The sequence below is a fragment of the Talpa occidentalis genome, unplaced genomic scaffold (genome assembly GCF_014898055.3).
Source record: "Talpa occidentalis isolate TD23 unplaced genomic scaffold, MPIMG_talOcc4v2.1 talOcc4.3, whole genome shotgun sequence".
Taxonomy (NCBI): domain Eukaryota; kingdom Metazoa; phylum Chordata; class Mammalia; order Eulipotyphla; family Talpidae; genus Talpa; species Talpa occidentalis.
In genome coordinates, this window is record NW_023603184.1 from 88,302,799 (window position 1) to 88,320,921 (window position 18,123).

Consider the following 18,123-nt stretch of genomic DNA (forward strand, 5'->3'; position numbering starts at 1 on the left):
ACATCTGATCTGTAGATGTGTTTTATTTGGCCTATATAGTGTTTTGAATTTTTAAAATTACCAACATTTAAAAAAATGGAGTGTTTTAAATGGAAATCTGAATTTTCTGGTGGTTTTTCAGAAGTCAGAAGATATTGCTTCCATTGTCCAGTATTCCTATATTGGACCATAAGGAGTTGAGTAGAAGCTTCCCAAAAGAGGCATGAAAGTTTAGTCTGATTTACCATTTCCTGCTTGTGTGTATGTGACCCTGACTCTGAGACGGCATCAGTTTTCATTTATCATCATTCTTGCAATGGTATAAATATTTCTCAGTACTTGTTTCCCAGTCAAAGGTGAGAGGAATATGAACATTGCAGTTGATTCAACTTCATATAGTAACTTTATGTGCCTGATGATAATCTCTAACACTTAAGACCCCTAACTTAGAGGCCATTGCCTGGGGAATGGCTCAGTTTGAAGCTCATCAAACACGTTAGCCCCTATGTGAACATGCATATTCATTACCTAATGGAATAGACAATTGTAGCATAAATTATCTGGTATTGCAGATAACCTCCCAAATCATTCAATTTGTGTGGAGTGTATATTGTACATTTTTCTAATACATGTAACTTGAGCTGATGTGGTTCTGGTTATTGAAATTGATTTGATTCTATATGCAAATGCACATGTGTGCATATTGCTGAGCACTCTGCTAGGTTCTATTCATATAAGGAAGAATAAGACAATCTCTGCCCTAACGTTGCTCACTGCCTGACCTTGACTGTGTGCTAACTTGATGAAGGAAACATGCTGATAAAAGGCCAGTGTGGATGCACAGGAGTTAAACTATGTCAACTCCTGGAGAGAAATGTGTTTCTAGAAAGAATATGGCTTTAACCTTACTGATTACTTTAATTTCTTAATTATGCCCTATATATAACCTTCCATTAGTAGTTACAAAGATACAAGTTTCTAGTTTAATTTCTCCCAGATTAAAACAGATTTCTTTATTAAAAGTCTGCTTACGTTAGTCAGCATATCTACTTAATTTTCTTTACCCTTTGTGGGTAACCTAATGGATTCTCAAATTTAGTCATTACTAATATTCTCAAGTATTATTGACTTCATCCTAATTGAAGTACCACGTTAAGTAGCTTCTTAAAGTAAAAGCAAGAGTTTTAGATTTTCTTCTAATTTTTGTTATCATAATAAATCAAACTTAGATGTAATGAGATTTTATTCCTGATACATTTTACATACTTTGATATTCCATTTTAGTAACACTTGTCTGATCTCATACATTTCTTTTTCCTTTGATTAGAAATTAACAATTCAGAAGAAGCTCAAATAAATGACATATTTTTAAAAATATTTATGTATACAGGAACTGGGGTACAGGCCAGAGGCAGATCGACCGAAGTACACTGCTGAAGGGAGCAACGGGCAAGACAGGAGAGGTCTGCTGAGCCATGTGCATTGCTCCCTGGCCAGCCGGGGGATCGAACTTGTGCTGCAGAGTCTGTGGATAGCTTTATAGGTTGTGTCTTAACGCAACAGGGAGGTCCCTAAATGACATAATTAAGAACATCCTAGATTACAAATATTTTGCCTTTATTGTGAAAAAAAAACATATAGAATGTTTACATATATTATTTCCTGTATCATATTGGTATGGTGTAGAAGAAACATTGAAGTAGACTTTGGAGGATCTGAGTTTTATTTCCAGCTCCTGTACTTGGGAAATTACTCAATCTTCTCAACTATAAATACAAATTTATGGGCCTCCCCCTGTGGCGCAGGCGGTTGAGCGCTGCCCTGTGAAGCTGTTTGCAGCCTCGGCAGCACAGGCTCAGATCCCAGCTGGCCAGCGAGAATCCCATGTGACTCAGCAGACCTCTCCTGCCACACCTGCTGCTCCCCTCAGCATTGTATTTCTTCAGTCTGCTTGTTCTCTTCCCCACTCTGTCTCTGGTGATTCCTCTCACCGTCCCACGCCTCTGGCCTGTACCCCGGTTCTTGTATAAAAATAAATAAATAAATCTAAAAAAAATATATGAAATTATCCTTTCTTGATTAACTTGTGCAGTAGCATAAAATAGCACATGAGAAATACATTTGAAAGGGGTTATTTCAATTTTATTTTTGATAATGTAAGAAACTTGTATGCATTGAAAAATAAATGTGAAATGTATCTAAAGCCAGAAAACTCATAAAACCAGTGATCCATCTCTTTCAGTATTTTGTTATATTGCCCTCCAAGTGCATTCCTCTTCAATTTAAAAGTTGATATAGCATGAGTACTTTTCCATGACATCAAATTTTTCACAAGTAAAGGTTATAGTACCCTCTAATATCTCAATTGCTTGACTGTTCCTCTATTTTTTATTGTCTGAAGTGAATTAACTGTTTATACTTTCTCCTAGTTATATCTTCTGATCAGCACTATTGTATATAATGTAGCATAATTAGATTAAACAATCAAACATTATGAAATTTGAGTTAATATTCTTGACAACTTCTGCCATTTTTTTCTCCCCCAAAATCATGACTGACTCCAATTTATTATCCCTCCAGTATGTATTATCAGTAAAAACACTTATTTTACTCAGTAAAATGTTATACAAAATAATACAATATGGCATTATTACATAGCAACTAATTAAATATTTCTTAATTTTTATGTCTTAGTTTTTTCTCAATTCAATGGAATTATACTTCTAAATTGGAAGGAAAAAACAGACATAGACTCACAAATTACTTAAGACATTTCTTTGCAATAGGAGGTAGAAAAACAACAGTATAGGGAAGGTCAACTATGTGAGCAGAACGAAGATTTTAAAAGAGAGTACTGAACTTTGGAAGGTTTAACTATTTGACATCCTTGCCATTCCTGTTAAAAATACAACAAACATTTTCTTGAGTTCTTTTTTGTTTAGTTCACTGTATATAGAGATGCAGCTGATTTTTGTTTATTGATTTTGTAACTTCCACTTAATTTTACTGATTCATTATTTCTAATATTTCTTAATAGTGGAGTCTTTAGGATGTTCTATGTTTATTATCATATCATCTTCAAATAGTGATAGTTCTACTTTTCAGTTTGGGTTCCTTTTATATCTTTTTGTTTTGTCTGATTGCTCTAGGGAAGCCTTCTAGTGCTCCATTGACTAATAGTCACAAAAGTAAATAAATAACTTGGGTTGCACCTCAGATTAAAAGAATAGCTTTCAGTTTTTTACCATTGTGTATGGTATTAGCCATCAGTTTGTCATATGTGGCCTTTATTATATTGACATATGCTCCTTCTACTCCCAATTTTTGAGGGATTTTGTCATTACCTGATGTTGAATCATTTCAAATGCTTTCTTAGGATTTATTGATACGATCATGTGATTTTTATCTTTCCTTTTGTTGATGTATTGATAGTAAATTACATTGCTTAATTTACAAATATTGAATCATCCTAGTATCCCTGAAAAAAATTTCACTTGTCCATGAGTATGATCATTTTAATGTATTGTTAAATTTGGATTGCAGACATTCTGTTGAGAAGTTTTTTATTTATGTTCACCAAGGTCATTGTTCAACAGTGGTTTTTTTCATGATTTCCTTGTCTAGTTTTACTATAAAAGTAATGTTGGCCTCACAAAATATGTTTAGAACCATTCCCTCTTTAGTTATTTTTGGAAGATTTTGAGAAGTTTTGATATTAGTTTATCTTGAATATTTAGTGGAGCTTAATAGTTATACCATGTTGTCCTGGGCTTTTGATATTTTGGGAAACTTTTGATTCCTGTTTCAGTGTCCTTGCCTGTAATTTTAGATGTCCAAATTTTCTACTTCTTCCTAATTCACTCTTGGAAGGTTTTATGCTTCTGAAAATATGTCCCTTTCTTCTAGATTATGCAATTTATTATCCTTTATTGTACTTCTCAGATGTCTGTTGTAACTTCCCTTTCATTTCTGATTCAATTTTTGAGAGTTCTCTCCTTTTTTCTCCATGATGAGCCAAGCTAGAATTGTGCCTGTTTATTTTTTTCATAGAACTACCTTTTGGTTTAGCTGATACTTTATTATGGACTTTCTATTTCTATTTAATTTCTATTTTATTTCTATTTAATTTCTGTTTTACTTTAATTTTTATTATCTCCTTCCTTCTAGTGAGTTTTGGATGTATTTATTCTTCTGTCTCTGATTCTTTATAGTGCAAGATTACATTATTTATTTGCAGTATTTCTCTTATCTTGATTTAGGCTTTTATTGCTATATAATTTCATCAATTTGCTACTTTTCTGTTTCCATAGATTATGATACTTTTGTCTTCCAATTACAATCATAGCAAAATGAAAAACCTTACCAAAAATGGCTATAAACCAGTAGAAATAAAATTATGATATTATTGGGCCTCCCCTGGTAGTGCAGCAGTTGAGCGCTGGGCTGCCAAGCTGCCCACAGCCTTTGCTGCACCGGTTCCATCCCCGGCCGCCAGAGAGAGTCCTACATGGCATGCAGACCTCTCCTGCTGGTGCCCGCTGCTCCCCTCAGCAGTGTATTTTGTCAGTCTGCCTGTTCTGTTCCCCGTTCTAGCTCTGGTGAATTCTCTTACCCTCCCGTGCTTCTGACTGTACCCAGTGCTTGTATAAATAAATAAATATTTTTTAAAAGTTATGATTTTATCAAAAGACAGAAGATGAAAATAGATTCCTGGCTCATAGACTAGAAGAGTTAGCAATGATAAAATGACCAAAGCAATATACAGGTTCAGATCAATCCATGTCAAAGATTTCATTGCATCCTTCAAAAAAATAGAATATTACTGATATTTATGGAACCACAGAAGACCCCAAATAGCTAAAGCAGTCTTGACTCAAATAGAATGGAGGTATCATACTTACTCCCTGACTTCTGACTATACCACAAAGCTTTTGAAATCAAAACAGTTTGGTACTGAAATAAAAACAGATACAAAGACCAATGGAGTAGAACTAAGAGTCCAAAAATAAACCAGCACTTACATGGATAGTGATTTTATGACCAAGCACCAAGAGTATACAATGGAGAAATGATAGACTCTTCAACAATTGGTGGTGGGAAAACTAGACAGCCGTATACAAAAGAATGCAACTAGACCACTGTCTCACACTGTATGCAAAAATTAACTCATTAAAGATTGGATATAAGATCTAAAACCATAAAATACATAGAAAAAAAAATAGGCAAAGCTCTTCATGACATTAGCCTTAGTGATATGTCTGGGAACTCTTCTCCTTCAGCAAGGGAAACAAAAACAAAAGTTAAAAAAAATGCGATTATAGAAAACTAAAAAGTCTCTGCCTAGCAAAAGAAACTATCATTAACCCATAAGACACCCTACTTAGTGAGTGATGATTTTATTTTTATGTAGAATATAAAGAAATAAAACATAAGAACATAGAAAGCTACTACAAACATATACTAAAAATCTAAATATAGTGTTAAAGCTTCTAGAGGGGTATGTGGTCTGTGAAACACACTGAAACATAGTAGGGAAGGAGCCCAGTGGATTATTGGTGCTTTGGTGGTGGGTGTAATGTGGTAACACATATCTGAAGAGGTGTGACCTATACCCATGAATCTTATACATTATTATAAACCAATGTGACTTCAATTAAAAGTAATACAATTTTAAAATATAGCATCAAACATTGATTTTGAGAGAACAACTATCCTGCCTTAGTTGAAATCTGTGACCTATATTCTTTGTAGAAAATTTCACATATTACTGACTAGTGGTTGGTTTAGGGAATAACTTACAATGTTTTATTAACAGTTTCTTGATATGAGATTAAAATGGGTAGTTCAGTAAGATTTAAATGTGATGAATTAAATATAAGATTTGTAAACTGAGGGCCTCCCTGGTGGCTCAAGGGGTTAAGCATCAGCACTATGTTGCAATCTGCAGCTACTGCAGCATGAGTTCGATCCTCAGCCAGAGAGATGACCCACATGGCGCAGCAGACCTCTCCTGTCTTACCCACTGCTCCCCTCAACAGTGTTATTTCAGTAGATCTGCCTGTTCTGCTCCCCACTCTGTCTCTGATGAATCCTCTCACTCCCCACACCTCTAGCCGACACCCTAGGTCTTGTATGCATAAATAAATCTTTTTAAAAAATTGTAAAGAGTAATTTTATGATATTAATCAAAGAATTTTAAAACATCTGTCTCTAATTAGCCCCATTATTTCTTTCCACCCCTCTTAAACAAGAAATGAAAGTGAAAGGAAATATTAAAATTTGTATTAACTAATATACCTTCTCTTAGAAACTTAGGGTTTAATCAGGTTGTGAGTATTATAGAAGGATTAAGGAAAATATAACTATTCCTTTAAAAAAAAAAAAGGTCTTTAAAGGTATTTGATTCTAATACTTATAGGTGAATGAGTTATTTGGGAGAAAAAACTCATCAGTAGCCCATGCTAGGCAGAACTTCAATTTTTCTTTACCCTATAAAAAAGTAGCCTTGAAACTATATGTGTCTTATAGACTCTGTAAGCTTTGCTGCTTAGAGCATAAGCCAGCATAAATTGTTAAAGTAACTGTTTTTATCTACTGAAAACTGCATGTTCTTACTCAAATACATGTTCAAATAAATGTCATAATGCACAATATTCCATTAAACTTCCTATTTTTCTGTAGAAATCTTTATCACATTTGAATATTTAGCATAAAATATTTGAATAAAATTTTGAATATTTGAATAAAAGCATTTATGACTTTGCTTTCTTTCTCTTCTCCTTTCTATTGGGAATAGTGGATTATAAAAAGGAAGAAAGGAGAAAACCTCACAGCATCCAATTCTCCTTAGGTTTCTAAGCCTCAAAATGGTAACCAAATACAGCTATTATAGTTTGATTTTAAAAATCAAAATTAGTGAACATATGAGTTATTCATGATTCAGATTATATGAATAATCAAATATGTATGTCTATCACTTACACTTGTAATATAAAACATGAGAAAAATATTATTAATATAGAGCTAAACAGTAACAGTTAAATATTGTGATATTTGACCATTGCAAATAAGAACCTAAAGCTGAGCTACGCTGTCTCAAATCTTTATATTTTTTTCACTAGCAAACTTAGGTTTTTGCCAAGTAATGCTACATAAAATGCTGATGTATAAAAAAGCAAAATTAGTGAGAAGAAATGTTTTCATAATTTTATATTGTTTTAAGAATAGTGCTAATAGTCGCAGGAAAATGTGTTGCAGAAACTTCAAGGCGAAGGGAAGAGAAGAAACAGGAGTGGAGAGTGTGGAGGGAAAGGAAATAAGAGAGTTTCAAAATATGAAAGAAAGTGGTAGCAGGGAGGGAGTTGTTTTCTTTCTTTTTTTTTTAACTAGGCTGACTAAATACTTTAGATCATTGAATAACTAATTTAATACATTACCACAATATTTGGTTGACCAAATCTGCAGGAATTTTAAATCTTTGAAATATTACAATTCTATTAAAATTAGTTGAACTCTGAGTATAAAAAAAGATTATTATAATCTTGGCAATGTATATGTTCCTCTTATTAAATTAATATATAAAATATGTAATATTTGCTTTGTGCTGTTGCTAGTCTGTGCATCAACATGTAGTATATTCCCATTTTATAGATGATAAACTTGAGACATAGAGTTTGAGTGCCTGAAGATTACAGTGTGGGATTCAGTTTTGAACCAAATCAATCTAGATACAAAGCCATCCTCCTAAAACTAAACTTGGTTGCTTCCTAGATTTTCTTTACTGTTATGTGCTTTTCACACACATGATGGTTATCATGGTGAGAAATACAGAACATATTATCTTCTTAATGAAAATGCTGGCACTGCATTTTAGCATTTTGGAAAGATCAAATGCATGCCAATAAATTTATTTTGATTTACCAGCATCTGGTGAAAGTGCATCAGTATTTCTGCATGTCGATTGTTTACTTTTTGGGAATCTTTTACTATGCTTCATGGTCCCAAAGCATTATACCCTAAATTCTAAAATACTGTCAAGATGTCAATCTCCCAAACTCCTCCTAGATGATAAGGCCTTTAAAATCCAGGACCCAGAGAAAGTATCTTTGTTAGTCATTAATAGCAGCTGTGAGCAATTTTATTTTGTAATTTAGAAATAAAATTATAGCTGATTTTAGTTAATTTTTTTATTAATATACATTTTTTATTTATATCTTTTACATCATTGTATTCCCCATAAAATTCCCACCACCAATTCACCAGTGAACCATCACCATAGTCCCTTGTGTTCTTCTCTCCCATTTTGATCTCTTTTCCTCCCTCTCCCTCACAGAATGTCTCTGATTTATGGTTGCCTGCTAATTTTGCTGTGTTGTTATTATTATTGTTATTATTGTTGTGTTGTTATTTTTTCCTGATCCCTTATTTGGTTCCCCTATTTTCTTCCTATATTTTTCTTTTTCCTTCTGGCTTATTTCACTCATCATGATCCCTTCTAGCTCCATCCATGTTGCTGTGAATTGGCATGTTTATCTTTTTTGATTGCTGAATAGTATTCCATTGTGTACATTTACCACATTTTCTTGATGCAGTCATCTAATTTTGGATATTTTGGTTGTTTCCATATCTTACCTACTGTAAATATTACTGTAGTAAACATAGGGGTGCAGGATAGTTGATTTTAACTCAGTTTGTTTTGTGGCCATGGGGGTACATTGTTCATTTGTTGATTTCATTTATTCAATAAACATCTAATCATCTAATAAAATTAAACCTATATTTTGGGCATACTTATAGAAGTGGTAAAATGTAGATAGAAATAAATATAGTACTCAGTAAGAGATCACAAGTGCCTTGAAAGAACAGAAATAGAAGACTATAGAACAAGGGAGAAGAGAAGGAGAAATTTGCGCAAGGCTGAGGGAGGAAGGTCGCACTGAAGCAGACTGCATAGAATATAAGGTCTGTGTAGTGACCTAAAAATGTAGCAGGTTTGAACTTATTGAACTTAAGTCCAATTTTTATAGAGATCTAAGTGACAAATTGATGTGATTAAATATATTAATGTGGGAAATTGTGAAACCTTTATTAGTAGCAGTTAAACACTTTAAATACAGTGAAATAATTAAAAGGAGTAGAGGAGCTCCTTGGATGATTCCGGATGACTGATACTAGAATGAGAAACTGGAATTTGTTCTTTAAAATAGGTTTTGAATATCCAGTTAACCTTTTTAGAGGAGCAGGTTTTGATTTTAAGAAATAGATCTGGTTGTGGTTTATAGACTAAATTTTAGAGGCAGCAGATTCTAGAAGCAAGAGGATTCCAGTAACAAATGGTTAAACATAAGGGTAAAATCACATAGCGATCATAAACAGAAGATTGATAAAAGTCACAAATGCTTCGAAAAACAAGAGTTATTTGGGAAATGGTTGAATGGGTGTAAGAAGAAAGATGGTTTTATCATTTTATTTTACTACTCTGAAATGAGCTACAAAGGCAATGTGGATGTTTAAAGTGAGGAAAATATGAAAGAAGTAGTAAATGCTAGGTTTCTGTGTTATAGTAAGCAGGCAGGTGGATCTCATTTTTAAATAAAAAAATCTCGTGAGTAATTAGAAAAGCATAAACAATGCAATGAGGAAAGAAATGAGAAAGGAAATCACAGTAGCAGTCAGCCTCATAGAGATGGACAGTTAAAGGCATATGATGAGTGAGTTCAGATAGATTAGAGCCAGAGAAAAGTGCCACTGAGAGAACCTTAAGATGACTACATTTCGGGACAAAAGAAGATAAGTATTAAGTGCACAGTTCTGCAAAACAATGTTATGGTCATATATTGTATTCATATAACAGATGTGAAACTAAGAACTTGATAAAGATCTGACAGCCGCAAGAGAAGGAACAAAATAAGAATCATAAAATGAATAGTGTAATTGGTAGAAGGAAAGATTTCTGTGAAACAACACAATGGGAATCAGAGTAAAAAGAATTTCAAGCTGGGAAGCTCATAAATTGTATTTTTTTTAAGAAGTTAAGGAAAAGCTATTGAAGTTCAGAATCAATGGGACCCTTTCAGAAAGAAGTGATTGCAGAGGTGGGAACAAAATCCAGATTGTTGTTAGAAGGTCAAGAGGAGTTGAGGGAGTACATGAAACAGGAAATATATGTCCCTAGTTTGAGTAGTGAGATGGAGTGAAGCTGCACTATAACTTAGAATAGAACTTAATGAAACAGTTTAGTAAGCTCAAGGGAACAATCTAGAAATCAGAGGCATAAAACATAAATGTAATATAGTCAATGAGCAAGAGGCTAAAAGAGTAGTCAGAATAGAAGTGCGAGGGCAAAAGAGTGACACTAGCCCACAATAAGAGGAAAGGACATATTATTTTCTCTAAGGAATGAAAGGCTATTAGTAGACATCTGCACATATTGAGGTGCCAATTAAGGGAGTTTAGATTTCATGAATGAGGGAATTTAGATTTTATACATTTCCTTCATCTTAGAAGAGTTGAAAACTTTGTAAAAGATTCAGTTTAAAAAGAAACAGGTGAATAAATGTAAGAAAGGATTATTAGCTACTTTGGACTAAGCAGAATCAGTAGCAGAGACTGCAGTATATACTCAGTTGAGCTCATGTTTTCGATGATTCTGTGGGTCTTAGGAACAGAAATGGATGAAGCAAGGGTAAGTTTACACAAGTAATGGCATTTTTCAAAAAGAGAACTGGAATTAGGTAAGGCTAAAGAACTTAGGATGTTAAACTAGTTTTTTACTGACTTGGCAGAACCTTGAAGAGGGGATAGGAGGAGGGAAACAAATAGGAAAAAAATGACGATCATGTGAGAATATGAGGTAGCTTAGGAACCATAACATCCATGAAGGATAAAAAACAGCTTCAATAGGATTAAAATTGGAGAGGCTGTAAATTGGAAAGTTGTGTTCAGAGCAGCAAAATTTCAGATTTCAACACCTCTGATACGAAATAATTTCAAATTATCCTGAATTCCACAATGAGAGTTTGTGTATGGAGAGCTACAATTAATCTGAAGCACATTCAAGACATTTATTTGAATGATTAACATCAACAACAAAGCTCTATCTCCCAATCTTATTAACTATTTACTATGTGAAGGACACTGTGCTAAGTACTTAAGCTTCTATTAACTCAATTTGTCTTCACCGATTTATTGTGTTGTAGGTAATGCTCATGGCCAATGGCTGATTGTTTGTTCCCTAGTAGAACTGATTGAATTGGTTGGTGGTTTGACATTGTATAGACACAACCTCACAAAGCAAATGATCTCAGCTAATTCAACTATAATCAAGGTCTTTAATTTTCTGGGTACCCTAAACACTTTAAGTCCTCACAGACTTATTGAAATAGTTCTTTAGGGAGATTAGAGAGCAGTTAACATAGAACAGGACATGTTGCATAATGCTCGCTATAACTGATATTATTTATGGCACAGGCTCCAGATTGAGAAAACCTCTGAAATTTCAAATACAAAGAAATCTCTCTAGGAGCATCTATTTCAGAAAATAGAGTATTTTTTGAGAAATTATAATTTTATTTTATTTTACTTGCACACTTTGTCAAGCTTAAATGAAACATGTGAAACATTCTTATGATTAAGCATATAATCTATTTTACATTTCTTACATATTTATAGGGATTGTGATCAACTGCAAGATGAATTTCAATATGTGTGTTTAACTTAAACGCATTAGTATTTTATTAGAAGAGAGGTGGATAGGCATTTTGACATGATCATTAAAAAAACATTACTTAACATTCGTAAGCACTTGTTTGCATTCTGATAGGATAATTGCAGCAATTTTTGTTCATCATTTCATTAAATAGGCTATCCGGCATTGTAATATCTTATATATTTATTGTCAGGTTTCTAAAACCCCAATCAGGTGAGGGTCGTGGATACTCCGTAATTACCATCTGTTTAGCTTTGTTAGTGTTTCTCATTATAACTCAGAAGGTCAATGATACCGTTCATGATAGGAACCCAGCAAGACTGAAGTAATAAAACAGCTCTGAGACTAAGGAAGGCTCTGATACTCCAACTGATGGACAGTTAATTACCTGAGTATAAAACAGTGAGAGCATTGGGAGAAATTGAGAACTTTGCAATATGGTAGCTATCCAAGTATAATATTATTTGGTGGTTTTTCAAATGAACTGTATTTTTCAATTAGAAGACATGAGCATATTCTGTGGCAGGAGAAATAATTTTGGGAAAAGCAAAACATTTTTCTCAGTCTCAGACTACATGGATTAGCATTCAAAATCTAAGTTACTAAATCAGTGATTTCACTCCTTTAGCAGCATATTAGAATTATCTGGGAACTTGACATAGTACCAAAGGTTTGGCCCTCCCCAGGCCAATTAAATCTGAATCAGCAGAGAGTGGTATCCAAACATTCAAAAATAATCATCGCCAGTACAGATAGGTCTCTTAGTCTTAATTTGTAGAGTTTATTTGGAAAGATTTGTGTAGTTCACAGTAACCACTGGTTTTCATTTTTTAAAAATAACAAATAGTCATTTCAACATTTAACTTCTTTCTTCTCTAGAGACTTTTAAGTGTAAAAACTAAAAGGAACTTATTCCTAGAAGAAAATTTTAGAATCTGTGTCATAAAGCCTTCTGAATACCTGAAGAACATATGGAGTTATTTACCTATTGGGGTATATGATTCATTGTATCAATTTAATTAGGTAAAGAGAAGAATAAACAATTAGATGAAAAGCTTCTATGTTAAAAATGTATGTTGTCATTAGACATATGTTGCTTATATTTTATAGTATTTAATATTTTTCCTATTTAGGCTATATGTTTTTCCATAGAGAAATCATGTGTACAGATTTCTAGAATTCACATGAAAATGATTAGTAAGTAGGTGAAAAGCAATCAAAACTGGTAATTTCATGACCAGTGCTAGAGGCAGTGCTAGAGGCACTGTTACTAAGCCTTCTAGAAACAATATGAATAACCGATCTTACATGGCAAATAGTCTTCCATTATATTTATTTAATCAGATATAGGAAAAACATAGATTAAGTTTAGCTTTTTAAAGAAAATGTGAAATAAAAAATGCTACTTACTAAGTTTAAAACCTCTTTCACCTTGTCTTTCTGTTTTAAGATTTTTGAATACTACTTTTTTTAATTTAAAATGTCTCTAAAATATTTGCTACAGTTTCATTAAATTCCACACATTGTGTTCAAAAGATATATTTTTCTTTTTTGTTTTTTTTCAACTAGGACCCCTACTATGGCTGGTGGCCTATTTTCTATTGACAGAAACTACTTTGAAGAGATAGGAACTTACGATGCAGGAATGGATATCTGGGGTGGAGAGAATCTTGAAATGTCTTTTAGGGTAATTGCATCTTACTTTATTTTTTGACGTTGAACATACTATGCTGTAGCATGTACATATAGACCTAGTAATTTAATGCCAAAACTTTTCTGTGAAGTGATGCAAAATACTGATTAGTTGGGCATTTAATACTTAATTGAAATAGAAGCTTTGCTAGAGTTCTTTGCATGCAATATTTATTGTTAAATGGGAAATATTGGTATTTTTGAAAAAGTTTTCAAAGTGAGTCTTTTGTTCATACTGCAGACATTAGAGCTTTGAGTTTTTAAAATTAAAAAAGGGGTTTATTTTTAAAATAACGCATTACCCTAAACAATCACTTTGTGCTTTTAACTGAAACCTGGAAGTGTTTATGTTATCTGAATTTGCCAGTGCTGCCTAAGGTTATTTTCAAATAACTTCAAGATTAAACTGTGGTCAGAGGAATTCTGATAATTCTGCAAGCAGTTTGACTTTTTTCACTATCATAGACATTATTGTTTGATGAATCAGTTGTTTGAATAATGCAAGTTCACATATTGATGGCCTTCCTTGTAAATAAAATCGATCCCTCATATATGTTACTAAGAAGCATATAAATAATTTTAATATTTTATTATTCTCAGAAATTTAAAATATGGACACATTAATGTGCTTTCATGCTAAGAAATTATGGTGGTATTTTTTTTTGTTCAAACTATATATTATTTTAAATGAATTAATTTCATAATACTACTGTTTTTCTTTTTCTCTTCCTGAAATTTAACTTGAAATAATCAAAGAACTCTATTATTTTTGAAAAGTATTTGTACAATAGGATTATTAGAGTTTGGATATTTTCATTTGTAAAGTTCAAGCGTTATGACTTTTAATTTCTCATTTGGCAAGTAAGGTTTGCTTTTCACTAACATTGCATAAATATATCAGATATTATATAAGAAAATCACAAAATTTCAGAATAAGAATTACTTTGAGTTTACATAATGTGGAATTTAGTGGTTCTTGGTTAATCTGAATTATTTTAGCAGCATTAGAGTAGAGTTGTACTACAATTAATTGTTTTGCTTAATAGCCTTCCTTAGTGCTTGATATGTGAGAACATCATTAGCTAATGAAATTTTCTTCCTACTAACTTGTTTGTATATTTATAGTTTGATGGAATTTACGCCAAAAACATGGTACCATACTCAGTAAACATCTGGCCATCAGGTAGATCATACATATTTACACAACTTAGGTGGTTGTTTGTTGTAGTTCTCAAAGTGAAAAAATAGAGATGACATTTGGGAAAAACGTTAAAAAAGAAGGAATGAAGGCAAGTAGGGAGGAAGGGAAGAAGTAAGTACAGTATATTCAAAACCTTAAAAAGATTATTTTTACCCTTAGATGTAATGATGAGCATATTTACACATTCACTTACCAATATCCCTTGGATGCTGTGGTTGGATATACCTGAGGGAAAAAAATCAGCATAACAATATTGCTATTATCTGTGACCCTATTATCCACTTTTTCCTTCTTATCTAAGATTCTTATTCACCTAATTAAATTAGTTATCTGCCAACAGATAACTCACATCATGTAGTTCCCAGATAGGATGTTCTTTACCTGAGTGATTGAAAGTTGTATTAGGGAAGACTTTAGTAGAATGATATGATAAACTAGAAGAAGGTGAGCAGGAAATGTGGCCATAAAAATGATCACAACTCTGCAAAATGACTTGGAAGGTTTTCCTTGATGGGTGGTTTGGTAGTTTTAAGAAATAAAGTACTCCTAAGTGACTGTTTTTCAAATGTTTTAAAGCCATCTTTAGTCTCTATATGCTTTCAGAAAAACAAAACATGTTTTTAATTTATTAGACTCTTTATATTCATCTGTTGCTTTCCTTTCCATGACATGAATATGTTTGCTTAGTAATCAGTACTCTAATTGAAGAAGATATTTAGTGTGGTAGATAATACACATCTAATAGCAGTGAGACTATGTACATGTAAATTCTGAAACTCTTGAAAACTTAGTCTCAGATATTGTTCTCCATTCATTATACATAAATATAATATAAATCCTAAGAACACTGTCTAAACTTAAATGATAACTTCTTATTTATTGAGTTCCTACTCAATGGAGTGTGGGAGATACAGTAGTGAACAAAACAGATAAAACTGTGTCTACCTAGAACTTATTTTTAATGAAGGAAACAGATACTAGAAAAAATACATATATACTAGACAAATAAAATATATTAATATATTAGTGATAAGTGTTAAGAAGAAAAGGGAAGATGTTTATGAACTGTTAGATGTTGGGGAGTGGTAGCATTGAAATTTTAGATAGGAAGAAATCAGAGATGACTATTCATATAAAATAATTAATCACATGATGACACCCATATAGATTTACTAATGAAAGCACCATCTACTTTACAATTAAGCCAATCCTGACCCTCTTGAGCATCACATACTAACTGCCTTTCTACTAATTATCTAGCCTTAGCCATACATAATCAAATAAGAGCATGTATATGAAAAAACCCTTTATAACTAGAATATGCAATACAAATAGAGTAAAACTGCTCTATTAGTCAAAACTCCCTTGCTCAAAATATAGATTACTTTTTAGAAAATAAAGAAATGTTTTCTTCCTATACTGTAACATTCTTCGAAATAACTAACAGCCTAGAATATAAAATTTTTACTTATAAAGAAATTTAAAAATAACAACTGATTGTTAAAGAAGTATATTTTGACTTGGCTTAGCAAGTACTGGATTAATGCATGCACACACAAACTTGATTCAGTAAAAAGTGGATGAAATATATGAAATAAGAGTTTCAAGATATTGGCATTTAAGAGGTGAGAAATAAGCAAGATCCTATAATTGCCTCCACATATTGTCTTGAGGAAGTGTCTAAACTTCATCAACAGAAGGAGGAGCCATGGAGGCGTAGGGGAGTTCCTGAGTTGAGGAGATAGAGCTCAGTATTTGAAGAGAGCAGGGCAGTTAGAGTTTGATGGGAAGCATTCTGGAGAGGAGAGAGCTGCCACAGAGAACTCAGGGAATATTGAGCATTGAGCAGCATGTGTGTGTGTGTGCTGTATGTGTGTGTATGTATGTATGTATATGTATATCTATATGTATATGTGTGTGTGTGTGTGTGTGTATGTATGAAAGATTAAAAATGACCCAGCATCCAGAAAATAATCATCGGGAAGATTAGAATTCTCATTGCCTTATGAGCAGGAATAGTGCCTGTAGTTTCCAGTCAGAGTAATTTGTGGCATTTGGTAGAGTAAATATTGGGAAATGACATAATATACTTCTAAATAGCCCATGGATCAAGGAAGTCAAAAATGATATTAGGGCTTCCCTGGTGGTGCAAGGGGTTAAGCATCAGCACTATGAAGCATTCCACAGCCTCTGTAGCACGAGTTCGATCCCCAGCCAGGGAGCTGCCCACATGGCACAGCACACCTCTCCTGTCTCGCCCGTTGCTCCCCTCAGCAGTGTATTTCAGTAGATCTGCCTCTTCTGTTCCCCACTCTGTCTCTGGTGAAACCTCTCACCCCCCACACCTTTGGTCTGTACCCCAGTTCTTATATACATAAATAAATAAATCTTTAAAAAAAGTGATGTTAACATTTTCTTAAACTAAATGAAAATGAAAATACAGCATATCAAAGTTTTTGGTGCCACTAAAGCAATACTTAAGGGGAATTTATTGAAATAAGAAAATATATCAAATAAGAAAACAAGAAAGATTTAAAATCAATGAATTCAGCTTCTACCTTCTGGAGCCAAAACAAAGGAGGAGAGTGAATTTAAAATATATAAGAAAAAAGAAGTAATTAAAATGGAAGCATAAATTATGAAATGTAAAATAGGAAACATTTATATAAAAACAATGAAACCCAAAGCTGTTTCCTTGAGATCAATAAAGCAGATAAATTTCTTACCAAATATAATAGGAAAAATAGACACAAATTACCAATGCTGGAATTGAGAAAGGTATCAATATTATGGGTTCTACAGACATCTGAAGAGATATAAAGTAATATTATTAACAGCCTTTTGACAATAAATTTGACAACATTGATAAAATAGACAGCTTTCTTAAAAGACACACACTATCAAAACTCATAAGAGGAAATAGATCAACCAAATAGCCCTAGTAAAGAAATTAAAGTTGTAGTTTAAAAAATAGATTTCACTAGGGAAATGCTGGCGGCTTTTATTATATGTTTTGCATAGAAATAAGGTCAATTCTATACAAACTTCCAGAAAATTGAGGAGAAATCACCTCCTATGAGGTCAGCATTACTTAAGTAGCAAAATTGAAAGAGGCATTACTAGACTAAAAACCTACAATACAATGCACCTTATAAACATGGATAGAAACATTCTAAGTAAAAGTTTAGCAAATCTGATCTTCTGAATATATAAAGTACTATACATTCCTGAAGTTCATCCCAACAATGGAAGATTGAGTTAATATATAAAATCAATCCATATAATTCACCATCTTAAAAGCCAAAAGAAAGTCAAATAATCATCTAAATATATGCACAAAGTACTTGACAAAAACCACATTAAGACCAAAAAAAAGGAAGAAAAACAGATAAAATTAATTATAAAAAGCAATTTCCTGAACCTAATAAAGGGCCTTGTGTATCAAAATCTACAGAATGGGCTTCCATGGTGGCACAAGGGATTAAGTCTCAGCACTATGAAGCTATCAGCAACCACTGCAGCACGAGTTAGATCCCCAGCCAGG

General features: G+C 32.9%; 1 protein-coding gene across 9 annotated transcripts in view; it reads left to right on the forward strand.

Annotated features, from left to right (window-relative positions):
* The window catches only part of GALNT13 (polypeptide N-acetylgalactosaminyltransferase 13), a 446,421-nt gene that overhangs the window by 276,574 nt on the left and 151,724 nt on the right, over positions 1–18,123 (forward strand). For all 9 annotated transcript variants that reach the window (XM_054699734.1, XM_054699735.1, XM_054699736.1 and 6 more), the window contains one exon: positions 13,256–13,373. In XM_054699734.1, the coding sequence (XP_054555709.1) occupies positions 13,256–13,373 (118 nt within the window). The remainder of the gene's footprint in view (positions 1–13,255; positions 13,374–18,123) is intronic.